This window comes from Pleurodeles waltl, chromosome 4_2 (assembly GCF_031143425.1).
Source record: "Pleurodeles waltl isolate 20211129_DDA chromosome 4_2, aPleWal1.hap1.20221129, whole genome shotgun sequence".
NCBI classification, from domain to species: Eukaryota; Metazoa; Chordata; class Amphibia; order Caudata; family Salamandridae; genus Pleurodeles; species Pleurodeles waltl.
In genome coordinates, this window is record NC_090443.1 from 144,056,631 (window position 1) to 144,080,462 (window position 23,832).

A 23,832-nucleotide genomic window follows, 5' to 3' on the forward strand; every position below is an offset into this window, starting at 1 on the left:
TTTCTGGGATATCTCTTATCCTAGCACGTGATATTAAGTTAGATATAAGATGACAGGAACTCCTAGTCATACCTGTAAGAATTAGGAGGCGCTATTGTCGGTTAGCTTTAGTATGCAAGGCTCTGCTCGTGATGTCCTGCGGCACAGGTGCTGCTAGTGTCTGTTAGCTACAGTGAGAGGCTCTGCTTGCGATGTCCTGCGGCACAGGTGCTGCTAGTGTCTGTTAGTTACAGCGAGAGGCTCTGCTCGTGATGTCCTGCGGCACAGGTGCTGCTAGTGTCTGTTAGCTACAGTGAGAGGCTCTGCTTGTGATGTCCTACAGGTGGTGCTGGTGTCTGTTAGCTACAGTGATTGGTGTCTGTTAGCTACAGTGAGAGGCTCTGCTTGTGATGTCCTGCAGGTGGTGCTGGTGTCTGTTAGCTACAATGATTGGTGTCTGTTAGCTACAGCGAGAGGCTCTGCTTGTGAGGTCCTGCGGCACAGGAGGTGCTGGAGTCTGTTAGCTACAGCGAGAGGCTCTGCTTGTGAGGTCCTGCGGCACAGGAGGTGCCGGTGTCTGTTAGCTACAGCGAGAGGCTCTGCTTGTGAGGTCCTGCGGCACAGGAGGTGCTGGAGTCTGTTAGCTACAGTGAGAGGCTCTGCTTGTGATGTCCTACAGGGGGTGCTAGTGTCTGTTAGCTACAGTGAGAGGCTCTGCTTGCGATGTCCTGCGGCACAGGTGCTGCTAGTGTCTGTTAGCTACAGTGAGAGGCTCTGCTTGTGATGTCCTACAGGTGGTGCTGGTGTCTGTTAGCTACAGTGATTGGTGTCTGTTAGCTACAGTGAGAGGCTCTGCTTGTGATGTCCTGCAGGTGGTGCTGGTGTCTGTTAGCTACAATGATTGGTGTCTGTTAGCTACAGCGAGAGGCTCTGCTTGTGAGGTCCTGCGGCACAGGAGGTGCTGGAGTCTGTTAGCTACAGCGAGAGGCTCTGCTTGTGAGGTCCTGCGGCACAGGAGGTGCCGGTGTCTGTTAGCTACAGCGAGAGGCTCTGCTTGTGAGGTCCTGCGGCACAGGAGGTGCTGGAGTCTGTTAGCTACAGTGAGAGGCTCTGCTTGTGATGTCCTACAGGGGGTGCTAGTGTCTGTTAGCTACAGTGAGAGGCTCTGCTTGTGATGTCCTGCAGGAGGTGCTAGTGTGTTAGCTACAGCGAGAGGCTCTGCTTGTGATGTCCTGAGGCACAGGGGGTGCTAGTGTCTGTTAGCTACAGCGAGAGGCTCTGCTTGTGATGCCCTGGGGCACAGGGGGTGCTGATGTCTGCTAGCTACAGTGTGAGGCTCTGCTTGTGAGGTCCTGCGGCACAGGAGGTGCCGGTGTCTCTTAGCTACAGCGAGAGGCTCTGCTTGTGAGGTCCTGCGGCACAGGAGGTGCCGGTGTCTGTTAGCTACAGCGAGAGGCTCTGCTTGTGAGGTCCTGCGGCACAGGAGGTGCCGGTGTCTGTTAGCTACAGCGAGAGGCTCTGCTCGTGATGTCCTGCGGCACAGGTGCTGCTAGTGTTTGTTAGCTACAGTGTGAGGCTCTGCTTGTGATGCCCTGCGGCACAGGTGCTGCTAGTGTCTGTTAGCTACAGTGAGAGGCTCTGCTTGTGATGTCCTGCAGGGGGTGCTGGTGTCTGTTAGCTACAGTGAGAGGCTCTGCTTGTGATGCCCTGCGGCACAGGGGATGCACCTGTCTGTATGAGAGGCTCTCCATGTAATATACATTAGTAAAGGAGGGGTACTGTCTGCCAGCTATAGTATGGGAGGCTCTGCTTGTAATGTCCCGTGGTACAGGAGATGCTACGGTGTCTTGACAGCAGGATGAGAGAAGCTGCTAGTGATATGTACTGTGATACAGGAGATGGTACAGGAGATGGAACAGGCTGTTAGCTGTGGGATGACAGGAGCTGCTAATGATGTACACTGCGGTACATGAGATGCAAGAGTTGGCTCGGATCTGCTGCTAGTGATGGGCACTGTGGTACAATAGATGCTCTGTCATGTTTGTTACAGGATGAGAGGAGTTTGACAGAATGTCTCTTATTACATATGGCGCGGTGTTATAATAGATAAAGTGTAAGAATAGCTGCCAGTTATGACTTAAGTGGTTACAAGATGATATGGTCTTTTATTTATGGGTTTTAATCGGCTGCAAGTGATGCTTACACTTGTGCAAAGGACTTTATCACTCACTAATTTCAAGCAAACGCAAATTGCAGTATTTCTCTTTTGTTGATACAAGTTTACTTCAGCTATGGGAATAGAGTAATCCAAATTACTGTGTACGGTTGTATAAGGACTGCTGTCTCACACTGCTGACACGTAATATGAACTGAGACCAATTTCTCATAATACATACTGTGATTGTGAATATGTGTGTGGCAGTCTAAATGATGCTACTTTACACTGGATGATAGATTTATTAGTCAGTGAAAAGCCTCACTATAATGGAGTCGTCAATCTACCCTAGACCTAACGCAAAGAAGGCTAGGGTGATGCCACGCGTTCTGCGTAAAATGGCCGCTCTGTGCTGGTACAAGATTGTATGGGCTGCGAGCAGCGTCTCTTGTGGCTGAAGCACTGCGCCGCGCACCGGCCGGGTGAGCGCTAATAGATGGTGTGAGGGAGCTTTATGAGACTTGTCATTTCCTGCTGGATATAGGATTATTGGAGCAGCCGCTGATGATCCTTAAGGAGCTGTTATCTTTCGCCAGTTTGAAGTTAATATGAGCAGTGAGTGATGCCTCAGACTGTACAAGAGATGCTATCATCGGCTGGGTATATATCTACAGCTGTGAAAGCTGTGAGCGATGTCTTGTATGGTTTACGAGATACTATCTTGTGTTAGGTTTAGGATTATGGGGGCTGTGAGTGATGTTTCATTGCATAAGGGTCCGGTCTCTGTTTGTATGAGATGACATCTTATATCGGTTATCAGATTAGGTGAGCTGAGAAGATGCGTCTGATTAAGAGGCTGTTGCCTTGTTCTCATTCTAAACTATAACGATCTGGGAGTAATTTGCTGAAGGTTGATTTTATCTAATTTAATTAGAGGATAAAGTGAGGTGGCATGGGTTCAGCAGTGATGTGAACAGTCACACCTTCACCGAGGTCCGGAAGCTCGCTATTATTCCTGCGCCTCTGAGCCCCCACTGTACTCACAGTCTCACCTTGTGACGTTGCTTGAGCCCTAGAGGCTCGGGCCTCAAGTTGGGCGCCCCTCTTGGAGCTGTGAGTTCAGGTCCTCTTCGCGACCAGACACCAAGTTGTGGAGCTCCAACATCCAAGGTGGCGGCTGCACTGGCGGTTTCAAGCGCTCTGCTATCTGCTCAAGACCACTGGGACCCTCAAAACAGGTGCAATGAGGACCCGTCATCAGCCGTATTCTGAGGGGTCCTACACTGTGCCAATTCTTCGCCTCGGATAAGGGCCTGGAGGGACCAGTGGTAGAGGACCCGATCGACCCACTGTGGCAAGGGCAGTGGTGCCTGGAGGTGCTGCGGGATCCTCCCTCCACGTGCCATCACAGCAGCATGTGACAGTTCAGCTTGAGCCCTGGGGATGGTGAGTGCTCCCTGCTTGTATTTGGGGGCACAACTGGACTCGGACCAGAGATGTGGCTGCAGTAATGGGCCCAGTCAAACTGAATGCTTGACAAACCTGAACCCTCTCTGACTACGCCCCTAGCACTAGCACTGTAGGGGTTGCAGACGTTACTCAAAGTAGTGCTTGTTTTGCAAGCTATTGAGGAACAAAAATAATAACCAGAATTTCAGCTTTATCGACTTGGCCCTGGTGTTAGCAAAACACAAAATAACTATTAAATGGAAAGTGAGTGGAATGCCTAATGTGGTTGAATTACTGTGTGCTGAGAGAAGAGAGGAAGATGAAATGGCAGCCATAACCACACAGCAAAGGATACTCGGCAAACCCATCCCACATGGCAACTGGACCATGCTTCTGGCATAACTAGAAGCTAAATGCGATGATATGGTCACTTGAAGCAATCTCCACAAGTAAAAATACGAAGAAGAGCTGACTTTATATTCTGTCTGGCTACTAACAATTGTATTTCTGTTATGGCATATTGTAGTAATGACCAGGTAGCAGCCATGCAAGAAGCTTAAGCTCTTCACCCCATATTCAGATTGTATCAGTCAGCTCTGGATGTGTGTATATATGCTTACTCATTCGGAAAGACAATAATGTCCCTACACAACTTATCTTTCTTTTTTTCTACTTTATGTAAGGTTCTCCTTTGTTGTGTAGTGCGTTTGATTCGCCTGAGTAAAATTTTTGATACATGTGTGCATTCCCATAATAACTGAGAACTACTGATATATATTGTATCTCTGTATGATATTGGATGTCTTAACGTATGCCGCCGGATCACAATTGACATACACTGTTGTATGGGTTTTTATCCTCTTAGGCCACGAAATGAGCCTCAGCTGAATAAATATTGTGGTTTTAGTAGAATCATTGTTTAAAAACATTAAATAAAGCAACATTTTTAAAAATGAGGATAAAGTAACCGTAATCGGACACATGCATAGAATCTTTCTATATGACCGGTCTCAAATTCATAGAGAGATGATAGTCAAAGGGAGAGAGTCTTTGCAATGTCCTCTATGTTCAACACGCCACATGCATCATACCTGGCATATCAATTTGGTGACAGGGTAATGTATTTAGGATCTGAAAGATTAGATTAGAACGTTTAAGTAATTTTAACCAATTTTGTTCCCTCTCAACGATATGATTTCCATGGAATATATGCGTACAATTGGGCGACTTCTATAAGGAGAGGAGAATGCTACACAAAAACTTCTGTTAGTATATTGTACTTCCACCACTGGCCATGGATTTGTGCTCAGATGGTGAACTGAAAACGTACAATCACATATTGTTGCAATTGCATAATTACCTAATTACTTGTTCTACCACCGACTGAGCCATGCTTTGAGCAAGCCTCTCTCTGCCCATGTCTTCCACTCTGAGGGATGCTTGCCCATTACTTTACCCCTTTATTGTCCAATCATGACGTTTGTAACAAACAAGGGTTAGTCCTCTGTGTGCTTCCTAGTGTTGTGGTCAAGGCTAGCAGAGACATCGTGGCTGTGCAGGACACATCTAGCCTTGTAAAAGACTGTGGCTGATTAAGGGGTCCAAAAAACAGTACATTTCAGCATATGATGTTGCCGGATAATGAGAATTTTAATTACCCATAACCTTCTCAATCTTTGGGGCTGTGATGTCAAGCAATGACCTTTCAAGGTTCAACATACTTTTTGGTCAGAGCTTCAACACAGGCTTAGGCAAAACCATTCCTGCAGCCACAATCTACAGCCACTTCTGGTGCCATGCTTAAACCTACTACCACCTCCTGTCGTGAAGTCTATAGATACAACTATCTACCCACATCTGCCAGCAACCACTTTCTGAAATAACTATCATCCTTTATAAATGCCCAGTTAATTATCCTCCTGGCTTTTCCGATCGTCACAACTAGCCTATTTTACTTTCATTAGACTCAAATTGATGGCGTGAATATCTGAGCAAAGCGAGGCGTTTTCTACCGCTGTCATCACGTTCTTTCAGGGAAATATGTGCAGAACATCTGCCGTGAAGATGATGATTAATAAAACAGCTGGAGAGATTATTAGAATTATTGCACAATTAGGCAAAATTAACTCATTAAAAAGGTTTAAACTCACTGGGTCTTCTTTCCCACTGCTCGACTTTTTATATAAAGGCTGTTAATGCCAGGCACCACGTTTTAAGCAGAAACAAAGACAGCTAGGGCCAACCTTGACAAAAGACAAGTAGGAAAAAGTGGATCGCCGATACGATCAGGATATACAAGTGATGTACATACATTGTCTGATCAAGCACAGGGATAGCAGTTTACCGAAAGGAACTGGCCAACTGAGAATGTGTCAGATATGGCAGGGCTGGATGCAGGCCTGTTAATCCGCCTGCAGGTGAAGGCAGGAATATTCGAGGCACCAAAGGTGTTTGTGCCATAATCTTCGGGCGGAGATGGCTGCTGCACAATACATCAAGCAGAAGAGGTTGCAGGCACGATCTTCAAAGCAGAGGTCACCCACAGGTCTAATCTCACAAAACATATGACATGTGCACAAGAGGTGACTGCAGGCACAATAGATACATGAGATGTTGCTGAAATTATGATCTCCCCAACAGTTGACTATATGAGCTTCTGCAAAGAAGCAGACTGCAGACATAACTGTCTCAAAAGTGGTGAAGTGGCAGCTACAGTCATGGCCTTTGTACTAGAGATGATTGTAGGATAGATTCTGTCCCCAGATGCATCCGCAGGCATAATTTTCACACATAATGGTGCTGGCAGTATAATCTACAAGTTATAGGTAGATCAGACATGGTATCCACCCTGAAGGTGGTAGAAGGGGTGATTTTCCCCCATACATGGCTGCAGGTATCATTTGCCACAGCAGAGGTGACTGTGCCATGGCCTTTGGTGTCTGCCAGCCTGATGGTTTCACTAGAACTTGGTTATGGGTAAGATCTTCAGATCAGAGGCGGATGCAGGCATGACCTTGGTAAAGTTGGCTGCTGATGCTATAGTCACACCAGAAGCGGGGAAGGAACTATCTTTACACTAGAAGAGGGGCAGAGATGATTTTCAACGGAGCAATGTCTGCAGGCGTGGGTTTCAGACCAGCATTAGGGGAACAACTGTCACCAGAGACGCTGCTGGCACGACGTTCATGCCAGAGGACCTGCAGGAACCATGTTCACATCAGAGCTGGCAGAAGCCTGAGCTGCAAACAAGTGGTGACTGCTTCTGCAGACACAAGCTTCATTGCAGACGCATCTGTTCTGGAAGATGCTTTTTTGCGCAAATGGAGATGACGCCGAAGGTCGGAGACTTTTCTTTTTAACGGTTCCAATCTCAGGTGGAAGGAATCCTTGGAGAAGGCAATATAACCGAACAATAACCCCGGCTCTGCTCCCCTGGTTGGCGCGGCGATGGTTCCATCACGCGCTGGCACACAGCACGCCGCTTCCATTAATTCTCCTCAAATTTAGTCCTCTGCGCTGAAGGGGCATCAATCGCATTTACGATCGCGAACAAAAAATACTTCAGCCGTGTGGAGGAGAGGTGGAGGGAGGCGGAGGAGGCGGAGGAGGCAGAGAAGGGGAGGAGGGGTGCGCGGCGGCGAAGAGTCGAGGAAGGTGGGAAAGGCGATGGGACAGGAAGGACAGAAGTGGGGGGGGGTGGGGGGGGGGGGGGGGAGAACTGTCCCAGGGTGAACACGGCAGTGGCGTAACGAGGCTGGAGTCCCCACCCTCCACAGAACATGGAGCCCCCCACCCCAATCCAGACTCACTCTGGCCACGTGATGTGCTGAGGGGGCCCACTGGAGCTCTGGGGCCCAGCCGCACAGGGGGGAGTGCGGGGGACCTTTGTTACGCCCCTGGAACACGGAGGCAGGGCAAGGAGATGTCAGGGAAATAGACCTGCTCAGAGTGAAGAACAAGAAGTGGCGAGAGGGCAGGGAAAAAAAGACAGCAATCGCAAGAGGAACAAACATAATACAGACAATCACATACGTATATATAAACCAAGGTTTCGCCAATGACTTTGACTTGCTTTGTGCAGATACACCTGTTCCGGAGCCCAACTGACGCCATTTCTGAAATGCAGTAGTTTTATAATCGCTTCTTCATGGCAATGTGTAACGTCCAGGAACTTTCAAATGAAGTCCTCCAATGCTGGAACCTAAAGCAGGTACCTTCCCTAAATTACAGCGCTTTTTTCTCATCTTGGATATGCCCTTTGACTCCTATGCTAATATATTTTAATCTTTTGGATTTCTGCAGCATGGATTCCTTTGACATTTTAATGGGTGATGGAGCTTACAGAAAGTCATAACATAAGCCGGCTACAGATTTTTACATTTCCCTCCAAAATATCATCCTACTCGTATACAATTTGAAAATAGATTTCAAGTAGTAAACAGAATTACACCAATTTGGAAACGAACGCACATAGAAGACAGTGGCATTTATGTGCTTATGAATGTTGTTTCTACTTAGTTCAGTCGTTTTAGCACTTCAGTATTCCAAAACCTTGTGCCGGGATCCAGGAGCCTCTGCGCCTATCGCTTTTTAACCACTTGATGTATTTGAGCAAAGCTTTCAGACATAGATCAAAAGCGCGCAACCTGATTAATAGTTTGTAAAGATGTGAACGTACTGGTAAGAAAAAACACAATTGCTTATGGAGTAATGCTTTAATAACTAAAAAGAAGTTGCTTTTAAAAATATAAAAAACACAAAACTTGCTGGATTACAACTACAAACAGAGTTTCACAGGAATTATTGCCCCTTTACAGAAATTAGGCATTTTGAAGCACATAGTGCCTTAGGTAGTGCCTCTGGGAGTCAGAAGAAAGCAGAGATTCGGCCCCACTGCCCCTAGAGCAGAAACAGAGATGCACATGCAATTCCAGGGTGGATAGCAACTGCTCTAAAGCCCCCAGTACAGAATGAGAGCTGCACATGCAATGCAAGGGTGGACAGCACCGAAACACAGCTCTAATGCCCCCAGTACAGAATGAGAGCTGCACATGCACTACCAGGGTGGACAGCACAGAAATACTGCTCCAGTGCCCTCAGTACATACTCAGAGTTGCACATGCAGTGCCAGGGTGGACAGCACGTACACACTGCTCCAGTGCCCCTAGTACAGACTGAGAGCTGCACATGCACTACCAGGGTGGACAGCACAGAAATACTGCTCCAGTGCCCCGAGTACATACCCAGAGTTGCACATGCAATGCCAGGGTGGACAGCACAGACACACTGCTCCAGTGCCCCAGTACATACTCAGAGTTGCACATGCGGTGTCAGGGTGGACAGAACAGATACACTGCACCAGTGCCCCCATTACAGACTCAGAGCTGCACAAGCACCGCCAGGGTGGACAGCACAGAGACACTGCTCCAGTGCCCCCAGTACAGACTCAGACCTGCACATGCACTACCAGGGTGGACAGCACAGAAATACTGCTCCAGTGCCCCCAGTACATACTCAGAGTTGCACATGCAATGCCAGGGTGGACAGCACAGACACACTGCTCCAGTGCCCCCAGTACAGACTCAGAGCTGCACATGGACTGCCAGGGTGGACAGCAGAGAGACACTGCTCCAAGACAGTGCTCCAGTGCCCCCAGTACAGACTCAGAGCTGCGCATGCACTGCCAGGGTGGACAGCACAGATACACTGCACCAGTGCCCCCAGTACAGACTCAGTGCTGCACATGCACTGCCAGGGTGGACAGCACAGATACTCTGCTCCAGTGCCCAAAGCACAGACTCAGAGCTGCATATGCACTGCCAGGGTGGACAGCACAGAAATACTGCTCCAGTGCCCCCAGTATATACTCAGAGTTGCACATGCAATGCCAGGGTGGACAGCACAGACACACTGCTCCAGTGCCCCCAGTACAGACTCAGAGCTGCACATGCACTGCCAGGGTGGACAGCACAGATACTCTGCTCCAGTGCCCAAAGCACAGACTCAGAGCTGCACATGCACTGCCAGGGTGGACAGCACAGAAATACTGCTCCAGTGCCCCCAGTATATACTCAGAGTTGCACATGCAATGCCAGGGTGGACAGCACAGATACACTGCTCCAGTGCCCCCATTACAGACTCAGAGCTGCACATGCACTGCCAGGGTGGACAGCACAGATACTCTGCTCCAGTGCCCAAAGTACAGACTCAGAGCTGCACATGCACTGCCAGAGTGGACAGCACAGATACACTGCTCCAGTGCCCCCATTACAGACTCCGAGCTACACAAGCACTGCCAAGGTGGCCGCACAGATACACTGCTCCAGTGCCCCCAGTACAGACTCAGAGCTGCACAAGCACCGCCAGGGTGGACAGCACAGATACACTGCACCAGTGCCCCCAGTACAGACTCAGAGCTGCACAAGCACCGCCAGGGTGGACAGCACAGAGACACTGCACCAGTGTCCCCAGTACAGACTCAGAGCTACACAAGCATTGCCAGGGTGGACAGCAAAGATACACTACTCCAGTGCCCCCATTACAGACTCCGAGCTACACAAGCACTGCCAAGGTGGCCGCCCAGATACACTGCTCCAGTGCCCCCAGTACAGACTCAGAGCTGCACAAGCACCGCCAGGGTGGACAGCACAGATACACTGCACCAGTGCCCCCAGTACAGACTCAGAGCTGCACAAGCACCGCCAGGGTGGACAGCACAGAGACACTGCACCAGTGTCCCCAGTACAGACTCAGAGCTACACAAGCATTGCCAGGGTGGACAGCACAGATACACTGCTCCAGTGCCCCCATTACAGACTCCGAGCTACACAAGCACTGCTAAGGTGGCCGCACAGATACACTGCTCCAGTGCCCCCAGTACAGACTCAGAGCTGCACAAGCACCGCCAGGGTGGACAGCACAGATACACTGCACCAGTGCCCCCAGTACAGACTCAGAGCTGCACAAGCACCGCCAGGGTGGACAGCACAGAGACACTGCACCAGTGTCCCCAGTACAGACTCAGAGCTACACAAGCATTGCCAGGGTGGACAGCACAGATACACTACTCCAGTGCCCCCATTACAGACTCCGAGCTACACAAGCACTGCCAAGGTGGCCGCCCAGATACACTGCTCCAGTGCCCCCAGTACAGACTCAGAGCTGCACAAGCACCGCCAGGGTGGACAGCACAGATACACTGCACCAGTGCCCCCAGTACAGACTCAGAGCTGCACAAGCACCGCCAGGGTGGACAGCACAGAGACACTGCACCAGTGTCCCCAGTACAGACTCAGAGCTACACAAGCATTGCCAGGGTGGACAGCACAGATACACTGCTCCAGTGCCCCCATTACAGACTCCGAGCTACACAAGCACTGCCAAGGTGGCCGCACAGATACACTGCTCCAGTGCCCCCATTACAGACTCCGAGCTACACAAGCACTGCCAAGGTGGCCGCACAGATACACTGCTCCAGTGCCCCCAGTACAGACTCAGAGCTGCACAAGCACCGCCAGGGTGGACAGCACAGAGACACTGCACCAGTGTCCCCAATACAGACTCAGAGCTACACAAGCATTGCCAGGGTGGACAGCACAGAGACACTGCACCAGCCCCCCCAGTACAGACTCAGAGCTGCACAAGCACCGCCAGGGTGGACAGCACTGATACACTGCACCAGTGCCCCCAGTACAGACTCAGAGCTGCACAAGCACCGCCAGGGTGGACAGCACTGATACACTGCACCAGTGCCCCCAGTAGAGACTCAGAGCTGCACAAGCACCGCCAGGGTGGACAGCACTGATACACTGCACCAGTGCCCCCAGTACAGACTCAGAGCTGCACAAGCACCGCCAGGGTGGACAGCACTGATACACTGCACCAGTGCCCCCAGTAGAGACTCAGAGCTGCACAAGCACCGCCAGGGTGGACAGCACTGATACACTGCACCAGTGCCCCCAGTACAGACTCAGAGCTGCACAAGCACCGCCAGGGTGGACAGCACTGATACACTGCACCAGTGCCCCCAGTAGAGACTCAGAGCTGCACAAGCACCGCCAGGGTGGACAGCACAGAGACATGGGTCCAGTGTCCCCAGTACAGACTCAGAGCTGCACAAGCACCGCCAGGGTGGACAGCACAGATACTCTGCTCCACTGCCCACAGTACAGACTCAGAGCTGCACGTGAAGTAGTGGTCTCAGTGCACAGCAGCGTCACACATCCCGTGCCCTGGTGAAGATGTGAACATGCACCGGTGTCCCCAGCTCTGATACAGCATACATAAACTAGCATTGTCAGGACACGGCAGAGGTGCACATCCACCTGTATCCCAATTAAGATGTAGAGCCGGACATGTCCCCAGTACAAAGCGGGGTTGGACGCATCGAGGCCTACACAAAACAAAGCGCTGCACATGAACTGGGGTTGGACTGGTGCCCGCAGTGCACGGAGATGTAAATACATCAGTGTCCTCCGTACGACAGCCGAGTACACAGCAGTCAGCGGAGTGGCACCCGCACTGTGTTCTTACTGCACAGCAAAGCTGCACATTCCACACCGTTGCCCGTGCACAGCAGACGTGCCCAAGCAGCGCGGCATTAGTACAGAGCCACCCATGCCTGCAGGCACTCACAGGCAGCCTGCCAGCATTGTACCTAGCAGAGCTTAGTAAACAAAACCATATGCTTGTAAGGACACATAGCAAGCAGCCTGGGCGCAGCATCACACGTGCATCCTCTGCAAAAGAGAGAAAGGAGGCAGAAAGGAAGACAGACAAAGGATATGCAAGAGGAATACACCATTACCTTTCCCTCTTCGGTCTCTCGGAAAGACGATGTCCGCATTCCAGGAGACAGGGTTCTCGCAATGTTGCAGCCACACACTCACAACATTCACCCTCAGAAAGGCTGCTGCAAACCAACATCTAGGCAACATGTGTTCAGAGCTACCATCGATCAGCCACCAAGAGACACCACAAGGGTGAATATGGGCTACCCCTGCCTTTACGTTCCCTGGTTTGCTGTCAGGCAACGAATGACAGATATAGGAGACCACTACTGCACTCTACTACCGATGCTTCACCTCCTTGGCTTTCAGGCAATCTCCCACCACTACTTACGACAGTAAAAGTAACCAACCCCAGATGCGCATTCCTTCTAAACCACAATGATCCCTTTAGATATGGGTATTGGTAAGGCACAGACAATGGACATTTTATTCTTGTCTCTGCGGGACCTTTCCGGCTATCTAAATCCAGCCATCCCGCCCTGGGGGCAAAAACATTTAATAAAAAATGAAAGCTCATCAAGTCATGGGGGTTTGGTGGCAGATCAGAATCGCTGCCAGTGAAGGAGCGCATGCCGCTCCATTAAGCACGCCGCAGGGCGATTTGGAATAAAGCGCTGCTGGTTCCTTCTCCCTCCTCACACTGCTCATGAACGGCTTCATAGCCGGGTGCTGGCGACAAACCCCATCACCTACCATTAGCTCCCCAGTCGCCCCATCCGGCTCGCTTCGGCCTATGAAAGGCGAGCTCGCTGGCCTGCCACCGACTCATTCCAAGCGCTGTGTCTCTTCTGAGGAGTACACAGAGGGGGGCCTGAGCTGTCCCCGGCTCTTTGTCCTCCTGACTTGCACCCTGGAGAAAGCCACGAGGACCTTCAGCCGCAGATTTCATTTCACCCCAGTCTAGCAACTAACACTGATGCCACTAACGCCTGCTGCCAGCGAGGCAGACTGTGCAAACCACTGGTGTGTAATACTGCCCCAGGTATGATTCTGCGACACATCAGTCGCTGTAAGTGGGAATTGTTGCTGCTGTAATACAATAGGCGGATACTCCTTTAGAAAGATATAGGTCTAGTCAGTTTTACACTCACTGGCTTTGTTTGACCTTTCACACGTCGCGTCATACAGTTTTGTTCCAATCATGTTCTGCTCTTGTGAGGCAACCAGAAGTGCATAAAGGCTTGCACCTACCGTAGCTTTCTTCACCTTAAACAAATGAAATCCCTAATTTAAAATTAGCGTACAACTGCTCTTTGACTCACTTATGATGGTAGAGTCTCAGACACCGGCTGACGCCATGTCGAACTGATGTACCATGACGGTTGAGCCATGGGTCTTCGCTGGCCTCACTCACTACCTGTCTAGGATAGGCAACAAAAAGGCATCCATGTCTTACGTCAGTTTTCATGGTGGTTATATTGACAGTCTTTATTGTGAAGTTGAGGCTCACACATTTTCTTTGCTGCTCGTTTGTTGGCATTTCTTTGGAGGTGGGAGTTTTGAATGGCTCCTGGCCTGGAGGAACCTTGTATTTAATACCCCTGAAATGTTCACTGTTTGGCAGTGGTTGCATTATAACTGAATCTATCTCGTAGCCCTGCTAAGGTGTGTGGGTGGCCTGCATTCAGATCAATAAATGGGTGGTTGTGGAGCCATGATTTCCCGGTTTCCTGTGGTAATTTAAGGATCTCCATTGACATGCTTGTACGTTCATGTTTAGATACATGTTGCAATACATACCACTCAATGTAGTGATACAATAGTGATGCAAAAGAGAAACACGTCCGTGTCTGAAATCTTAAGTCTTTGTTCTGGTTTTTATATGACGTTTTATATGACGTTTGTTGAACGATTTACATGCCAAATACGCTGATAGCTCGGGTCGTGTTATTGCCCTTAGAGACAATTCAGACCTTCACTCCGCTCTGACATGCTCATCCCTAGTGCTAAATTCTGAAATAAGGTAAAAGGGAGCCGCAGTGTCTGGGGAGGAGGAGGAGAGCCTGGAAGTAGTGAGCATAGCCAATGCACGGTTACAAAATGGGAACCGTAGCCCAGATGCCAAGGAAAGAGAAGAGCATGAAATAGTGCTGGCATTAAAACAGTTTCTGTGTAAAGGATCATGATGTCTCCTCCCTGCATATCTTCCAGTGCTGTTCATTATGATGTGTTAATGTACATAGCATCATGCATTACCCAGACACCCAGTATGGGATGCCCTATAAGTCACCATATGATGCCCATTATATGAAATGTGATGCCTCATGATACCCAATGTTGAGACAGCCCTTTTAATTATGTGACCACAATATACACCCCCAACTTAAAGGCTACTGGTCCGAACCTCATATTTATCACTTACAATGCCATATTTGCCGCAGTGCTACACTGATTAACATAGCTTCCTCATGCCATGAAACACTCTTTATACATGTTACACTGTCTTGTAATCCGTACAACACCTTAAACTTCACGCGACGTCCTACACTCAATGTGACTTCGACTTATATATATCACACCAATACCTTATATGACACACAACATCGCATTATATGCCAAGTGACTCCACATTATTACAAGGTATGCCTCTTTGGTATAGTTCGTGTTTATACCTAAGGGTTTCTTGGAGCTTGCCATCCAATGAAAACAAGAAGGAGAAAAATACCGAGACACAGCAATAATAAAAATAGGAAAATATCCACATCTTTACCGGAAAACCTTCATTCAGAGCTGAATAAGAAAGTTTCTTTGGGCCAAGGTGGTCTGAGTAGAAAGCCTGTAGGTCATTCAGCCATCAAAGTGGAGCCAGGAAGATTATCCAACACTATTATTTATACTGGAGGACCCCTGCATACAATGCAATGGCCACACTGTATACTCTAAGCAATACCTTTTCAAGAACCACATTGAATGGCATTGGACAGTGCCTTATATACCATGGGAGCCCCCCACCCAATATCCCATGGAACATAATCTCATATGTCACGGGACCCCACCTGCTAAGCCACTGATCACTGCCCTACATGGACAGCATAGGCCCCACCACTGACAACATCGGACATCCATAAATCTCAGTAGATGTCTATTACAGCGGTTTATTTGAACGATGCACGTCCACTAAGTGTAGGAAAGTACCATCTTGCCTGGCATGTTACCCCCATATTTCACTGTAAATATGTTGTTTTAGTCTATGTGTCACTGGGACCCTGCCAGGCAGGGCCCCAGTGCTCATAAGAATGTGCCCTGTTTGTGTTCCCTGTGTGATGCCTAACTGTCTCACTGAGGCTCTGCTAACCAGAACCTCAGTGGTTATGCTCTCTCTGCTTTCCAAATTTGTCACTAACAGGCTAGTGACTAAATTTACCAATTCACATTGGCATACTGGTACACCCATATAATTCCCTAGTAGATGGTACTGAGGTACCCAGGGTATTGGGGTTCCAGGAGATCCCTTTGGGCTGCAGCATTTCTTTTGCCACCCACAGGGAGCTCTGACAATTCTTACACAGGCCTGCCAGTGCAGCCTGAGTGAAATAACGTCCAAGTTATTTCACAGACATTTACCACTACACTTAAGTAACTTATAAGTCACCTATATGTCTAACCTTCACCTGGTAAAGGTTGGGTACAAAGTTACTTAGTGTGTGGGCACCCTGGCACAAGCAAAGGTGCCCCCACATTGTTCTGGGCAAATTCCCGGACTTTGTGAGTGCGGGGACACCATTACACGCGTGCACTGTACATAGGTCACTACCTATGTACAGCGTCACAATGGTAACTCCGAACATGGCCATGTAACATGTCTAAGATGTCTAAGATCATGGAATTGTCACCCCAATGCCATTCTGGCATTGGGGGGACGATTCCATGATCCCCCAGGTCTCTAGCACAGAACCCGGGTACTGCCAAACTGCCTTTCCGGGGTCTCCACTGCAGCTGCTGCTGCTGCCAACCCCTCAGACAGGTTTCTCCCCTCCTGGGGTCCAGGCAGCCCTGGCCCAGGAAGGCAGAACAAAGGACTTCCTCTGAGAGAGGGTGTAACACCCTCTCCCTTTGGAAATAGGTGTGAAGGCTGGGGAGGAGTAGCCTCCAGCAGCCTCTGGAAATGCTTTGATGGGCACAGATGGTGCCCAGCTCTGCATAAGCCAGTCTACACCAGTTCAGGGATCACCCAGCCCTGCTCTGACGCAAAACTGGACAAAGGAACCACTCCCCTGACCTGCACCTCCCAGGGGAGGTGCCCAGAGCTCCTCCAGTGTGTCTACCAAAGGATCGACCGCTGACTGCTCAGGACTCCTGCAAAACCGCAACAAAGTAGCAAGACGACTACTAGCAACCTTGTATCGCTTCATCCTGCCGGCTTTCTCGACTGTTTCCAGGTGGCGCATGCTCTGGGGGTAGCCTGCCTCCTCCCTGCACCAGGAGCTCTGAAGAAATCTCCTGTGAGTCGACGGAATCTTCCCCCTGCCACCGCAGGCACCAAAAGACTGCATCACTGGTCCTCTGGGTCCCCTCTCAGCACGACGAGCGTGGTCCCTGGAACTCAGTAACTCTGTCCAAGTGACTCCCACAGTCCAGTGACTCTTCAGTCCAAGTTTGGTGGAGGTAAGTCCTTGCCTCCCCACGCTAGACTGCATTGCTGGGTACCACGTGATTTGCAGCTGCTCCGGCTCCTGTGCAATCTTCCAGGATTTCCTTGGTGCACAGCCAAGCCTGGGTCCCCGACACTCCTTCCTGCAGTGCACAACCTTCTGAGTTGTCCTCCGGCGTTGTGGGACTCCCTTTTGTGACTTCGGGTGGACTCTGGTTCACTTTTCTTCCAAGTGCCTGTTCAGGTACTTCTGCGGGTGCTGCCTGCTTCTGTGAGGGCTCCCTGAGTTGCTGGGCGCCCCCTCTGTCTCCTCCTCCAAGTGGTGACATCCTGGTCCCTCCTGGGCCACAGCAGCACCCAAAAACCTCTACCACGACCCTTGTAGCTAGCAAGGCTTGTTTGCGGTCTTTCTACGACTATTGGGCTTGGTCCCCTTGTCTTACAGATACTCAGGTCCGGAAATCCACTGTTGTTGCATTGCTGGTGTTTGTTCTTCCTGCAGAACCCCCCTATCACGACCTCTGTGCTCTCTGGGGGTAATGGGTGCACTTTACACCTACCTTTCAGGGTCTTGGGGTGGGCTATTTTTCTAACCCTCACTGTTTTCTTACAGTCCCAGCGACCCTCTACAAACTCACATAGGTTTGGGGGTCCATTCATGGTTCGCATTCCACTTTTGGAGTATATGGTTTGTGTTGCCCCTATACCTATGTGCTCCTATTGCAATCTACTGTAATTTTACACTGCTTGCATTACTTTTCTTGCTATTACTTACCTAAGTTTGGGTTGTGTACATATATCTTGTGTATATAACTTATCCTCATACTGAGGTTACTCACTGAGATACTTTTGGCATATTGTCATAAAAATAAAGTACTTTTATTTTTTAGTACTTCTGTGTATTGTGTTTTCTTATGATATTGTGCATATGACACCAGTGGTATAGTAGGAGCTTTACATGTCTCCTAGTTCAGCCTAAGCTGCTTTGCCATAGCTACCTTCTATCAGCCTAAGCTGCTAGAAACGCCTCTTCTACACTAGTAAGGGATAACTGGACCTGGCACAAGGTGTAAGTACCTCTGGTACCCACTACAAGCCAGGCCAGCCTCCTACACTAAGATTTAGCTCGCTGCAGGGAGTTAACACTACTGTTTGGGTTCCACTTTTTAACGGCAGATTAGCCACTCTCAGTGTAACACCAGTGTGCATTACACTCTGTTCACTGTATTGTACAGAAACACACCTGTGTACCCCAATGGTTACATTACCATTCAATATAACACTGTCTACATTTTTGGGATGACAATTTAGACGTGCTCTCAAAGTAAACGTGAACTACACTCAATGTTCCATTCTGTTGAAAAGTAGTCAGTTTCCAGGCTATTAGGAAGTCCATGGTTTATACCAGGAGTCTACAAACCTTTCAGTATGAGGGCCAAATAGTATATTTTAAGCCCCCTCCATCATTCATCCATCACCTTTTACAAATATCCCTATCCACAGCCCATACTCTTTCATTTTGCCATTCTCTCAACTCTACCTTTGCTCTACTTCAGTTCACCCCGACACTCTCCCCTTACTACTGCATCTTTCCCATCACCCCTACTCACCCGGCCGCTCTATCACCCTCCAACCACTCCCGTACTACCCTCCGCTTCCTCCACTCTTACACCAACAGCTCTCCCATCACATTTATCACCTCCCACCTCTGTTGCATCTACCGATATCCCTTGTTATCCACCAATCTCCGTTTCCCCTTTTCCCGGTACACCACTGTTCCTCGCGGGCTTTTCGGCCATTCCCCATTTAACTTTAATCACTGTGATGAAAAAATAGATTCTTGTTGCAGCAGGTGCAGGGCCGGAGACCCGCATACGAGCCAGCAGATACCATGTTCCTCACAGCCAGCAGCCCTTTAGCCTTTAGGGCCAACACCAACTTCAGGCAGCAGCCCCCATGCACTAACACCATAGGTATCCCATTAATGAGACCCCATGGAAAAAATATTGATGGACCTATGACTTATCCATAAATGTGAAACTCTTTAATTTTAATGACAAAGGAGTTCCACTTTCTGCCATTGCCCAAGTGTTGTCAACTTCAATGGCTGCGGGGTTCTGCCACGGTGACACAGGGTAGGCCAGTAAGTGGAACCTGATGCAATGCAGAAGGTTACGCCCCCCACTACTGACTTGCATGTAGCTTTCTCAAGCAGTAAATAGCCATTTTCCAGCCAGCTTCATAGTTTCAAACCATTTACCTGCCAATGTGCCTTACCAGGAGCTAAAAACCCAAGCAGCAACACTGTTTATTTACAGCCAGAAGACCTTGTGCCCCTCCCACCTTGCAGCCCTAAAGCGGCAGCCACACCTGCTTCCTCTCTTTATAGGACTATCAGATGGCTCCCTGATACCATTTACCCATTGCTCCAGTCCTGGCTCTTAATTCAACAACTTAATTCATGCCAGGAGTTAAAGTCTTAGCTCACTCCAGTTTACCCAATGTAAGTAACCTGAAATGAATACATTGTAAAGAAAAAGAGCAAGACTGGAGCATTGCATCTCGGAGTCACCTTACCTAGGCAGTGATAAGCTCACCGTTTAGAGGAGAACGCCTCATCCCCAAAATTCAAGCATTGACCTCCTCAAAGTTCTCTTGTTCTTCACATCAACTTTTTCTAAGGTGAGCTTGACAGTGAGAGGCATTTTGCTCTGCACTGACACACAAATTCATAGAAGAGTTCAGACTTTAGACCTGCACTGTGCTCCCTCCCGTAAACCGATTACACCAGCCTCTCCCTGCAGGTCACCTTAAGCAAGTGTAGAAATCCTCAAGGTCCCTAAGCCCACCTCCCATACCTCCCATTGGGTATATGAAGACAGATCTTACAGGACACAGCATCTGATTGGTTCACGCTGGAATCATTAGAGTAAACGCTATGAAGAGGAACGAGGGGCAGGGTAGGTTGAGCGGGCAGCTGCCACATTTGTCACAGAGCTTAGCAGCATACACTTCAATGGATGGCACAGACTTATGGTATAGACTGCACTTGTTAACTGCCTGACCGATGGTTGGGAAAAAAACATTTCCAATTGCTGCAGGCCAGATAAAATTTTGTAGCGGGCTAGATGTAGCCTGCAGGCCATAGTTTGGAGATCCGAGGTTTATACCCTCACACCTAATTACACAGACTGCCTCAAACACAGATTGAGACAAAGCTTTGCAGAAAGCACACTGGAGGTTCACTAAGACTGCCGCTTCACACAGGGTTAGAGGAATTATTTAAGATAAAAGGTAATGCTAGTTGTCAATTCTACTGCATGCAAACACCTGAGAGTATCACATTCCCATAGAACTCACAGAGTCGGAACTGCTGTCATCAGGCACCTGTTTCTTCTGAGAGGATATGGGGGCGGGCTGGCTGATGACCACCTCCTGCACTGGTTCCCGCGAGCTTGACAGCTTCTTGGTGGGAGACCGGTTATCACACAAGCTGTAGGGGCTCAGCTTGGTGTGCCCTCGCATATCTTCTGGGGACTCATCCTCAGAGTCAGGGAGGGGAGATTCTGTCAAGCCTAAGGATACAAGAAAAGCCAGTAGGAAGATTCCACTGCAGTAGAAAATTCAAAGAAGACGTACGCTCAAATTACTGCTTTTGGAAGTGAAGATGTAAAATGGGCAAAAAGTGATAACAGATAAGACTATTGAAGGTCATATTATTCAACAAATAATTTTTTTGTCCTCAAGACCAAATGTCCTTCAACCACTAACATTTTAGGAAGGATACTAATGAAAATCTTGGTAAAACTGAATGTTGTGGAAAAGAAGGGATGCACACACATTCATAAACCTACCCACATGACGTAGTTGACACAGAGAGAAATACCCCATGTTATGAAGGGCTACAAAAATTTACTCGGTCCTACTATGATGGCGTCCAGTATAAACTTAAGCTGTTCCATGTGAGTAGTCCAGTAGATGAAAGACAGTTTCTTGTACAAAACGTCTTTCTGTTTTGTGGGGAATAATCACAACACTAGTCAGGGAGGGCAGTATATAGCCATATTCTCAGGATAGCTACTGATTATGCACATGATTCCTGCTTACATTCACGTTTGCAAAGTTGTCTCACGTGGATATCCTGAAAATCTTGCATGGGTCAAGTCATCATGAACCAACAATGGACAGTTTACTTTAAACAAAGTGTCTTTTAACTGAGTAATGTATATAATATGTTTGTCCTTATCAATCCATTGCATGTCTATTGAGGGCTCCTAAGTCAGAACTGAAAGAAGATTTCAAAATCAGTTCTAGTGGATGGTCTCCTAATCACATAGTTATTCAATATTGGTTCATGAGGGCTGGATCCATGGCAGACTTTTAGGATATCCAGGGGGACTAAATTTGTGCACAGTTAGTCTAACCTGCAGTCATTTACCAAACCTATGGTTGTCCTGAAAGCCTCGCATAGATCCAACTCCACATGGAAGGACACAGAACAGTCATGTTTTAAAGTAACCAGTGAGAAGAGCAAGAGGAGAGTTCTGCATCCCTGCACATATATTGCTCTCTGTCTAGGGAAGGCAACTGCCTGGTGGATGATGATGAAGCCTTTCTTTCTGATAAAGCACCTTATTGCCTATGAATTCATTTTTGGCACCATATAAATCTTGATGATTATGGCAATGATGGATACAGATGGCTGAGGATCAAGGAAAACTGTGGGTTTAACCCCTTTTAAACTATCAAGCTCCTCAATGGGTCAGACACTTCCACTGGAAAACGGAGGGACAAAGAGTTGTACATACTCAGGGTCATTTCTGTGCTCGCCATCTCCTCCTCTTCAGTTGCTGCCACCTCACTCCACTTCACATCTGCCACTTTCTCCAGTCTCTCCTCCAGCTTCCTCACATATTCCAGCAACTCCTAATTGGGATGACAAAGGCATAAAGTCAGAGCTGAGGCTGCAAGATGGGCTGAAAAGTGTAAAGAGAATGCATCGCACTCAGGAATTACCCGCTTCTCCTCTCGAAGCTGCTCCTTCTCCATCTGCATAACTTTCAGGGCTGAGCGAAGTTCCTTCAGTTCCCTCTTGCCCTCCGAGAGCTGAACCTGCAAATGAGGACATGCATAATGATAGAACTAAACATGCTGTGAAAGCCAAAAACTAGCAACCCAACATTACAATCTTTGAATCCTGCTTTATTTTTTAGAAAGGACCCTTGTTGTTCTTCTTCACACCACAATTAAACACACTATAATATGGTCTCAAGCATTTAATGATACGAGCAATGAACAGATCGACTCTCCTGCAACGTCAATGATTTCATTGAAAATCAGGAGACTTGTCAAATTCCTTTTATCTAAACTTATTTCACCATATTTTATTTCTCAACTGTCCTATGTATGAATGATTAATTGATCATTATTTTTGAAGGGTTAAATATTGCCCAATTAATTCTATTTTCCCAATGCGTTTCGGGATCAATCTATTCTGTCATGAGGGGAGTGTCATTTGCTGAACAGATACTCTGGAGTAAAGAAACGAAATACTATATTATCAGGAATAGAATAAAATAACTAATCAACAGGGAATATACCTAATAATTAATCAACCCTTCCAAAAGCACCTACTTTCCTTTAGTTTGTTTGCACTTTTCACACAGCATGCAGACACCCTTGTGTCCAGTGAAGTAAGTACATTCTTTATTGTTTCTAGGTATTTAAGATCATTACAAATATTAAAAGACCCCCTTTTACAAATAAATAGCCCAGTGTCCATAAAATAATGATAAGATAGTCTTTTTATATATATATATATATATATATATATATATATATATATATATATATATATATATATATATATATATATATATATATATATATGTTACAGGGACTTTATAGATATAGTTAGGAAATTGTAATTGTATTTATATAGCGCTTACTACCCCTGATGAGGTGTTGAAGCGCTTTTCGGCGAGTAGCACGCTACTCAGGAACACAAGAGGAATCAGTGGTGGATTAGTATAGGGAAATATGAGTACATAATCAGGATTAGTGTGAGTTAATTTGAGCAGAGGATATGTGAGTTTGTTAGCTGGATTGACTAGAGCATGGGTACTCACAAACATTTTCTCGGGGGCCAAAATTGCAGTATGGTTTGCGGCCGAGGGCCGCACTGAAGTGACAGCAGGGGTGGGCGGGGGCGGGGCTTATAGGGGGCACAACCCCCCCCCCCCTTTTTCAAAACATTGCTAAACAATGCTGCATTTTGAATCCAGGTATAAATACAAATCTACCCCAGTAACACACACAGTGCACACACACAGCGCCATCTGCACACACCGCCATCTGCTCTCACCCCTACCCCAGTAACACACGCAGCGCACACACACAGCGCCATCTGCTCTCACCCCCTACCCCAGTAACACACACAGCGCCGTCTGCACACAGCGCCATCTGCTCTCACCCCTACCCCAGTAACACACACAGCGCCATACACACACAGCGCCATCTGCTCTCACCCCTACCCCAGTAACACACACACAGCGCACACACACTGCGCCATTTGCTCTCACCCCTACCCCAGTATCACACGCAGCGCCATCTGCACACAGCATCTTCTGCTCTCACCCATACCCCAGTAACACACACAGCGCACACACACAGCGCCATCTGCTCTCACCCCTACCCCAGTAACACACACACAGCGCACACACACTGCGCCATCTGCTCTCACCCCTACCCTAGTATCACACACAGCGCCATCTGCACACAGCGTCTTCTGCTCTCACCCCTACCCCAGTAACACACACACAGCGCCATACACACACAGCACCATCTGCACACAGCACCATCTGCTCTCA

General features: G+C 48.3%; 1 protein-coding gene across 2 annotated transcripts in view; it reads right to left on the reverse strand.

Moving 5' to 3' along the window:
• The window catches only part of CALCOCO1 (calcium binding and coiled-coil domain 1), a 171,683-nt gene that overhangs the window by 30,501 nt on the left and 117,350 nt on the right, over positions 1-23,832 (reverse strand). For both annotated transcript variants that reach the window (XM_069230985.1, XM_069230986.1), the window contains 3 exons: positions 21,980-22,075; positions 21,772-21,889; positions 20,324-20,538 (listed from right to left, as the gene is read on the reverse strand). In XM_069230985.1, the coding sequence (XP_069087086.1) occupies positions 20,324-20,538; positions 21,772-21,889; positions 21,980-22,075 (429 nt within the window). The remainder of the gene's footprint in view (positions 1-20,323; positions 20,539-21,771; positions 21,890-21,979; positions 22,076-23,832) is intronic.